This window comes from Ptychodera flava, chromosome 19, assembly GCF_041260155.1.
Source record: "Ptychodera flava strain L36383 chromosome 19, AS_Pfla_20210202, whole genome shotgun sequence".
Lineage (NCBI taxonomy): Eukaryota > Metazoa > Hemichordata > Enteropneusta > Ptychoderidae > Ptychodera > Ptychodera flava.
Window position 1 is genome coordinate 18493053 of NC_091946.1, and position 10593 is coordinate 18503645.

The following is a 10593-nucleotide window of genomic DNA, read 5'->3' on the forward strand; positions in this document are numbered from 1 at the left end:
TAATAGCGTGATATATTTTTTTCATATCATAGATTAACGTCCAGTCTGATTGGGTTCGGGGTGAATGAACTTATGTGAGCAGGAGCAGCCAGCTGGTCACTTTTGAGCAATGATAATCTGACGTGATACACTACATATGTATCTTGGAGTTCTAAATAAAAAGAAATTTCGGGAGAGACAGTAAAAGCTCCAACGGGCATTTCCCGTTGCAAATCTCCCCATTGCCCTTCCCACACTCCCTTTCCTCACCATCGATATCCAAACAGCAAATGCCCGCTGAGGTACAGCAAATCAAACAAACAACCATACTAGTATTGAAGTTTCAGGTACAGTACAAGCCCCCAGTCTAGCTCTCAAATTTTCAGAGTACACATTTTGTAAAAAAAGACAAGACCCACCCCACCCCCTCATGCACAATCGAGAGATTTGAAGAATTAACTTTTTAATGTACACATGTAACACCACGCATGAACTTCAATATTGCGTGCAAAACAACTAATCTTACATTTGTACAACTTTGTAACATGCAAAAGTTCGCAAACCAAACATTAATTTTGGTATCAATCAAACTACAACAGTATGAGCGGGTTCTACTTCAATTAACACCTGTGCCTCCTTTGTTCATCGTACAGTTAATAGGAAATTACACACAGTTACAATATTGCGTCACAGCACAGTAACATGTCCTAAAACATCCTTTGACGCAGCTACAACTTGTGACTTCTGACTTGTGACTGGCGTGGGTTATGAGTAAGTTCACAAAGTACTACAGAGCTTGCCATGTAACTGTAGTCCTAAAGAATGTACACTAGGGGCAGTGTAGCTGTATCAGTCTATGTCACGTCGCGAGAGAAAATTAAATCGTCATCGTTGCTGTGAGCGGCCATATATCACTTTTTCATGGCAGTTTACTCCTGAACAGAAAGAATATTCGAGGCCGGTCTCAAAAATATATAAAAGTAACAACCACTCATGTATGACCATCCAATTTCAGTTAAGGCGCCCTCATAGGCTGCTTATGACGTCATGCTTATAGTGACTTGCATCTATACATAGCTAATTTTGATTATTCGATTCACTGAAATAATTAATCGTCTTTGGTTATGCAAATTAGGGCAAGGGCTGCATGGAATCGCCATGACCAGTACTTGATATACAGCAATGCCAAAGTTGATAATGGAACATAAAACTTCACAAAGGCAGGAAGAAGTGATAAACGTATTCTGATTACACATTGCAGACAAAAATATTTCGCTTAAAAGCAAAGATATGATTTTGTCTACTTTGTCTAAAGTTCCCGGAGTGTCATCATTTAAAACTTGTATTTTAGGTGTTCGTAGCCTTTCATCTCCTCGTCGTACTGCTTGTTGAAAGCCTCGTTTTGGGCAATGGTGAAAGCTGCCTTCCAATTGCCGACAACACCTGGAAATTTAGATGAAATAGGAAATGTAGTTAAAAATATTTGTTTCTGCTTGTTTAAAAAAAATTACAGGAGAATAGGCCGGAAATTACGTTTGAACTTCCGAATAATAAAATAATTGCATGTATGCCAAGGAAAATCTTTAACAAATGCTATTTAATTGATCTTGGAATGAAAAGAAAATTCCACTTTGGCATTGCACTCTGCCTTCCAAGATCTATAGGTCGACGCCTAAGGGACTGACTCTATGGGATATACACCATCGATTGCATTAGACGAAACACTCAATGAGAAATGATGTGAGTAAAATGCTAAAGAATGGTGACAGTGCCGGCAAATGATATGGCAAGAGTTTGTCAGGTAAAATTGTGGGTTTTACCTTTTCTCTGCCAAACTCCTTTTGGATTCAGGAACGCGTCCCGATCTTTCACATTTTCCATGGCTTTCTTCATGTAGTCAAAACTGGTGACGCGCATCACGTCATCAATTTGCGAGTCAGTCAGATTTTTGCCTAAAAACGTCGATATCTTTTTGAACGATTCCTTAGGATTCTATAAAAAATGTACATTTAAAATAGAAAAAAATAATCAATACTTGTGTGCAGACATCGCTTAAGGCCCACATGTGCTAACCATATGGTTTATATCAACAAAGATACATACATAAATACAGACATACACTCACACTCTTATTCTCACACATAGATAGATAGATAGATAGATAGATACTGTAGCCAAATATAGTTATAATTGATTATTGTTGATTCGTTGTTTTAATGTATTGTACATGTAACAATTGTAGCTTTATCACCTGCTTCAAGTCTTCGTACTTCATCCATAAAAGCCATGGTTCGTTTTCGTATTTCGCCCAAGATTTAGTAAAAGAATGGTAAGGTCCATACACACCTGCCAAGATAAAGATACATAGTTTGTTAGTGACGATTCAAGCAGACAAGATTGCTGAATTTCCAAATGATCACCAGAGTTGAACAGATAGACAAGCAACGTCTTTCACTTTTCAGTCGATACTGACAATCACATGTAAGCGAGTATATTGTTGGTTTCAAAAAGTGTAGACAATATACGGGCTCCTTTCTCAGTTAATTACTGTCACTAAAGTGGTGTCGCTGATGTAAACGACAGCCACGTCCTGGAATGATAAATTAGCCTTAATCAAAAAGCACAGGTTTCAAGTCTTAATACACGTACGTAGGTTGACTCCTTTACAATCAATGTGTTATTAATTTTCATAATGTGTGTGTGTGTTTGTGTGTGTGTGTGAGAGAGCGAGGGAGAGAGAGACAGAGAGAGAGAGACAGACAGACAGACAGACAGACAGACAGACGGACGGACGGACGGACGGACAGACAGACAGACAGAGACATAAACACAGATAGACAGGTTCAGTGACAGAGAGCCAAAGACAGACACAATATTGCTGTACACATGTATTCAAAGCACGAAATGACACACCAAATAAAAATCTGAACTCAAAAGAAAATGCACACAAAATGCCTTCAGACTTTGCCGCACTGAATCGTTCACCTTGCAGACCCACCATTGCCCAAGGCAGGAACGTACTGATACCACTTGAAGAGCGAACTGTCGCCAACAATTCCCTTCCATATACAATTAAGACTCTCTACACACTTACTGAGTCCGTTCATGTATATCTCATACAATTCGTTCCACTCTAAGGGGGATAGAAAGCGTGTTGAAGAGTGCCATCCTAAGAGGGAAATTAAACAGTCCTTTGGATTTCTGTCGACGAGAATAGTCTGAGAAAGAGAAAAAGAGAAAGACATTTCTATGTCAGAGAGAAATGAAAATAAGGATGAACAGAAAATGTAACACAAAATAGAATGACAAGGAAAATTTTGTCCGTGTCAAGAACAGATTTTTTGTTCTTTTGTTCCTTTTTTGCTATTTGTTACCTAGTAAAGCGACAAAAATTGAGACGTTTGGTAGAAAATAATGCAGTGTTATCACTTTATAGAATGCGTTTCTGTCTTGACTAATATTCAAGGCAGCTCACTGTATGTTGATCCAAGTAAAGAGCAGTCTATTACGTATTACTTTCAGAGTCTAAAAGTTTTATAAAATTAATAGTCGTAATCCAAGTAACATAGGTTAGTATCTGCAAAAGCCAATTAAATTCATTTTTCAACTAAAACTCTCGGAGAACAGCTTACAAACTGCTGTGATCGTGGCCTTCATCACGTATCATTTCCTTTTCCTTACATGTTAACTAGCGCGCCGTTAGGAGAATAGTTACTCAATCCTGGCACTCAACTTGCGTATGCAACTATAGACTATATAGGTTCTATGATGCAACTTAAACATTCCCCCTCAATTCCATACAAACAAACAAACAACTTATGATAGCGGATATAATTAAATAATATTGGCAATAGCAATGTATATGCGTTTGTGTTTGCGTTGTTGTTCCATAGTTCGGCGTTTTACAAGCTATCATTCCATAAAAAAACTTCCGATTTTCAGATGCATGTGATGAGTTTATACCTTAGGTTTCTTAGTGAACAGTTGGTCTGGGCAGTACTCCGGTAGCAGATGGGTAGGTATTCTTCTCGGTGACGGGAATGGGTCCAGTATAGCTTTTACGTTGGACGGTATGCCCTCTACACCGTCCGCCACCAGGTCTGGATGAATTGAGGGTCCGAGTTCCAGCATTGGAATTTTCTCGAATAGCGACCTCGTCTTCAGGACTTCCAGGTTGTCAATGTTCAGAATGGCATCCAGAATTTCACATGTCCAGTTTGTACCTGAAATGAAAAATAATTTAAGTCCTTCGCTGACAATATGCTCACCATACTGCTCACCACAAGAAGAATACAACACGTCCTTGCCCTTTCGACCCCCTCCCCCTCTCAATTTTCAGACACAAAGGCCAATACTTACCATCAGAAACATTGAGTCTAGACCAAAACTGGCTTTGAGTCAGGTTTATTAGAAAAAATGTAAATGCTTGGATCTAAAACGATAACAAATATTTATGTTGATAGGGACGTTATGATATCATCTTGATATCATCTCTTAATGGGCAAATATATTTATAATTATCATTCGAGTGGCCCGAATGATCTAATCCACCTGATAAAAATTGATACCTTATTCTGAGAAGCGTTGACTCTTCGATTTTGCAGTCCGATCATTGAACCAATCAAGATAGCAAACTTCGATTTGGGAGTCTTTGCGTCGCCTAGTTTTTTATCGCGAGACCAGTGCAATTTGACTTCCTTAACCAAACTTTCATTCATTTTCAAAGATCTGAGCAGACAAATTATGTATGGCAGCTATGCTGATAGCTGTACATTGGTCATAAATTTCCTTGTCTTTGACTGCGCGTGGAGATTGTTGTATATACCAACTTTAAAAACTTATTATTCGCTGATGTTCCCTTGCAGGATGTCCTGAGTACAGGTAGTAAGCGCCTCGAGACTGAAAGACTTAAGCCTTTGTTCTATATTTTCTCAATGAAACTTTCAACGAATCTCTTTAAAAATCAAGAACGGAAATCGGGGAGTCACAGTGAAAATTTTGGTACAAGAAATACAAATCAACCGAAGATACGGACACTTGAAATGTAAAATTACCACCATCCCTGTAACTCAAAGGGAAAAATTACTTTTTTGTTTTTGTTTCTTTGCAAAAATAAGATATCGAAACTTTCTTCACTCCATGAGCTTCAAAATAAGGTCTCACAACGGATCGACCGGAAGTCTCTTAAAAAAATTGTCTGAATATCTGTGCCAGAGGCGGATTCTACCACGAGTGTACGAAGATGTTGGTGAAAAGTCATAGACCTTTTTGGCAAATCGAATCATCTGGAAAGCAACCAGGCAGAACCTCTACCTCAAAAGTCACGCCCTCCTTGCAAAGTGGTCCAGTGTCCTGGTTAAGACTGATACAGTTTTGAGAGTCACGTGACGTACCCGCGGGCTTTTTCCGCCAGACAAGATCAAATTTCACGGATACAGCTTGCAGCTAGTGTCTTTGATAAATTGAAACACGCGCGCAATGGCGAAGGAAACTCGTCGCGTATCAGCAGTGTAGGTGTATTTTGATTATATGCCAGGGTTACGCCTCCAAACCCCTGTCAACTCACGCCATTCCCGTGCACTGCTGAGGGGGGTCTTTTGGCAAGTTTGTTGTTCAGAAAACTCAGGCTGTTCGCAGTTTAAACTTCAAACGGCTTATTTAGGCAATTCATTTTGCATAGGGAAGTTAAAATCAAAATTTCTAGGTCGGATTGTTGATTTTCCAGACTTTCGGTAAGGCGAATAGACCGAGTGAGTTTGATTTGCCATGACTCTCGGGAAGGTTTAAGGGTCGAAAAAGCGACAATAGGGCCATAGAGTATGAAGAATGATATAATACTTTCAAATATTTTCGTCGTTGTAACAAGCATAGTAAAACAATAATGTCAATTTCGTTTACGACGGGTTAAATCATCGTCGCCAAAGCATAAAGTAACGGCAAAAGTCCTACGTATTTCCAAACTTATCGGCAACACACCCGTCGTACCGGCCTTGTGCACCTTGCCCTAGTGAACCCAAATCACGATAAACTCGGGGGAAAAGGTATATTTTCTCGGTTGCTTATCTGTTAATACACTCCACAGCAGTTTAAATCCCTGATATACGCCTAGCTGCTCCTTGAAAAAGTCACATAAACTACAAACCACCAATGGTCAAAGAAGTTCGCTTCGAAGTATCGGTGTTGTTGAGCTACGTGTAGCTACATGTACATAGAAGTAGGACATTCATGCATTTGAAATGTACATAAATTGCCAAATGTTGGAACAACATGGGCGATTTTGCCGAAAAGCGACAAATCTTGATACGACTGATGTGTATTAATATGTATGTTGGTAATGTACCGCGTCATTTTGCCTGTAACACTTCACTTCAGACTGCTTTCTGTGTTAGTGCGCGCTTTCAGCTCTGACGGATCTGCAATTCACACTTCGCTACGTCTTCGCAATCGACAGTTGTACCGCACACTATTAGTTATACCGCAAGCTGGGGAAACTAGTCACGGTTTCTTCACGATATAGCGATAAGTCGGGGTCGTAGATGATTGCAATTCCCGCAAGACAAATTAACCTGTTCACCCAACGATTTCCTATGAACAAGTCCACATTCATCATTGACAACAACGGAATGTATAGGTGCAACCATGATGGGTGAAGCTATAGGTACTTTTTACTTGACATTTAAAAAAAAATTGGAAAAGTAAAAAATAAAGGGGATTATTATACACCTACTGCCGTAACCTATGGGAGTTTGACCGTCCAATAACTTTGCGTATTTTGTATAGTACGCGGAGTCCCGAATACGGGAGACGCGCGATGCGCCTGTTTGACCTTTGACGTAGCAATTTTATTTCAACAATCGCGCGCGTTCCACTCATATCGCGCGTGCCGCATCCCTCAAAATTTACCATAGAATTAGTTTATACGGACGATTAATTGAGGGAGGTGTATAATAATAGGGTTATACACAAAATACGGCCCTGTATGGACGAGGGCTCAGTGAGTGACGTATTGGACTCGCCTTCGGCCCGTCCAATACGTCACTCACTGAGCCCTCGTCCATACAGGGCCGTATTTTGTGAATAACCCTATAGAAAATTTTATTTTGAACTTGCTGCAATAGACCATGTTCCGAACCGCGCGAGACATTCCGAGATATCGCGAGAATATGTGGTTTGCAGTGGACGTGTTCTCGCAAAACAGGACAAACTGCGTAAAAACAGGACAAGTCGCTAATTACGTTAAACACTGCATAAAATATATGAAGTTGCAATCTTTGCTCAGTTCTGCACTTTTTCTACTTCCATACAAAGTTTGACTTGTATTACTAAGCTGGAATCCTGTTTCTACGGGCATGTATTAAAGTCTCGCGAGATCTCGCAATCAGCGGAACATCGTCTATTTTATCGAACAGTCGTTCGAACATACGCAGGACCCTCCTCGAAACTCTTTCAACAAATGAATTAAATATGTCGGGCTTGTGTAGTTTAAAGACTTAAATTGTAGCTCAAATTTTTCAGTAAGGGAACTGTAAGTCATTCTCCTTCGAAATCAAGAATAAAAATCAGGCAAAATTCAGAGAAATATGTTTAAGCAATAAAGCACACCCAGCTACGGTACACGACGAGATTTTGACTAGTTCACGACATATATGCACGAGCGAACATATATGAAGTGAACTGATCAAAACCGAGTATACACTTCTCTTGCTTTTCATCATTCGTATGACTAAACCTAATTACCAAAAAAAATCAATTCCTAAGTTGGTGACTTCTGTGCGAGTCCCTGGATCCTTAGGCAGAAAGATTAGGTAATGAGTTTAGCCAAACTCACTATACAAGCACATGAAATGAAGAGCCCCATCTGAGTGACAGGACCGATCACCGTAACTCCGACTAATCCATTAGCATCCGAAATGTGTTCGGGGGATGTGGGTTCGAGTCCCGCATGGGTCACTTTTCATTTCATTTACAACAAAATTCGTATAGTGAGGTGAGTCACAATTTCTCTGTTTGTACAGTAACAGTCCCTTCAGGTCACGCTGCACACCCAATGTTGAGTAAACGAAAGACCAACGTAGCAAAACAAACATACAATAATCCAGCAGAACTCTACAATATTGGACTTCCTCAAAGTGTACCGTGTTCTTACCTGCCTTTGGATAGGTCACCAAAAAGACATCGTAGTCGCGAACGCGTCATTTTCTCGCTCTAGTCTCGCAATTTTTCCCTATAGTGTAAGCGAAAACCTAACGTAGCAAACATACAATAATCCAATTGAGCTCTGCAACATTGGATTTCCTCCAAGGGTTCAGTAGGTGATCTTACCTGCCTTTGGATAGGTCACCAAAAAGACATCGTCGTCGCGAACTTGGAAGTTCTTGACGTTCGTGAGGATGTTGTTCTTTTCCATGATTCCTGCCATCACCAAGTCTGGCCTCATGAAATAACACTTCTTCAACGCCTTCTTTTTGAGTTCTTCATCCATGTTTGTTGTCCAGGGATAGTTTGACCGAATCTACACTGTAAAAATAGACACCGATGCTTTATAGAGAGAGGTCAGTGAGGCTGTGTACCAAGCGCCAGAATGAAGAGTCAACCTAGAAAGCGATTTCTTTTATGCCTAACCAATAAACTGTCGTACCTGACCTAATACCTGCTGCATGGCTTTCAAAGGCTCTCTACATGAATGGCTCACCATAGATATGTGAGAGAGAGAGAGAGAGAGAGAGAGAGAGAGAGAGAGAGAGAGAGAGAGAGAGAGAGAGAGAGAGAGAGAGAGACTCCTTGTATGATTAATGTGATTACCAAGTGCACTCTCAAATACTCGAGAACTGACGCCCAAATAATTAACAAAAACACTCAAGATTGTTCATGTAAATTACGGAAACTCTTTAGTTTGGGTATACAGACGCCACAGTCGCATGTTTTAGTTACACACAGTAGTTTTCATATGTTTTAGTTACACACAGTAGTTTTCATAGTTTTCGTTCATTGAAAATTATGTCGGCCACAGACATTTAAGGCAGTTCACGCCCCGAAATGGTAAAACTTCGACTTCTGACCAAACTTAACTTTCTCAAGCAGACTTTAAACCATTCGCTTTTGAAATCACAAATTAAAATTCAGGGTCACCGTGCAAAATTTGATTCCTGAGAAACGAATTACCCACAATTTACCAACACTTGAAATTCAAAATGGCCACCATCCCTGTGTTAACTCTATGGGGGAAATATAATATTTTTAGCATTTGCCGTGCATGACCTAAACACTCTTGAAAAAAAATTGGCGGCAATCAACTAGCAAAGTCTCCGTGCCTATCCTTGAAAAAACGCCGACAGAGAACTGGTCGCCCATAGCGCATGCGCATAAATGACGGATGGTCGAATAAAGTTGCCATTACTAGTCGGAATCTTTTAATCTTTTGAGGCAGAATCATATTCAAAACCGATATTTGTCTTCCACATTGTATTACACGATTAAGCAAGCCATGTACCCTAAGTTTACACCTTGAGTATCACCTCCTTCGAATCAGTGGCTTCGATACTTTTGTGTCAAAAAGAAGACATACAAAGAGCCATAAAGGAAATTATTATCACTGACGTTTTATAATACCTGCCTAAAAGATTATAAATTAGCTACAACAGCATTACACGTTGCTGTCATCCCCGCTATTTAGCCGCTATCTTTACGGCTCGGCGATAAGTCAGCGATTTATATCATGTGTTTCTGAATAACAATTTTATTGGAGTCAGTCGTCGTTTGAACTGAATTAAACTGCAATAAATCGCACGTAGAAGAGCCTTGAGTTCCCCTTGACTCTTTTTCATGTGTTGCAACACCTTCAGATTATTTTGTTGTAATAGTACACACTATTACCCTTGCCCTTGAAATACGTGTCAAGGGTTTCAACCGACTCTCTATTCCTGAGTGAATCATCCAATTGTTCGTGTCGTGTTGTTTGTATTGCTGTACATACAACCCATCATTCACATGCTTCATTGACAAATTCGCATTTGACATCCCCAAAACTGACGATAGACCACTGTTTTCCATTTTCTAACGTTTGAGAATCTCAATAGAATCTTCGCATGATTCACATCACAATCGCATCATTCTAGTTCAATTTTCGTTGATATCCACACGCACCCGAACGTTTGAAGTGTCAGGATCGCCATGGCGATTGTATTGTCTTTGTAACACCATTTTTGAAATTCGTTTGAAGCCGGGACGCTGGACGATCATACAATCGAGAGTTGAAGTGATTAATCTGATACCATGATTAATTAAGTCTCATTCATCAAAGAGGTGATCGGACGGAAAGTCATGCATTGTTACCAAATTTGAGTAATAAGAGTCCCCAGCGACACGGTACGGTACGGGGATCCATCACCGGGCAGTGCTGCCCAAAGAATGAACGCGTTCCGACCGCCATTTAAGGAGGTACGCTACCATTCCAAAAAATGTTGGGACATTCTTGAAGTTGACTTTTCTGAAATAATCTTTATGTGTACATTGCAAAGATATGAAAAAAATATGGGGTACAATGCAAAATTTTTCGAAAAAGCACATGCCAAAATTAACAGAAAACCACTAAATCTCCCCTTTTGCGAAATTTGC

The 10593-nt window shown here is 39.9% G+C and overlaps 1 protein-coding gene across 1 annotated transcript; it reads right to left on the minus strand.

Moving 5' to 3' along the window:
* Nucleotides 1-490: 490 nt before the first annotated feature.
* Nucleotides 491-8540, minus strand: LOC139118793 (sulfotransferase 1B1-like). Its single transcript, XM_070682253.1, has 6 exons — nt 8302-8540; nt 3943-4202; nt 3074-3197; nt 2231-2325; nt 1800-1971; nt 491-1422 (listed from the first exon to the last, which is right to left on the minus strand). Exons 1-6 carry the CDS (start codon nt 8459-8461, stop codon nt 1313-1315), a joined length of 921 nt encoding a protein of 306 aa, XP_070538354.1. The 5' UTR covers nt 8462-8540; the 3' UTR covers nt 491-1312.
* Between the last annotated feature and the right edge of the window lie 2053 nt (nt 8541-10593).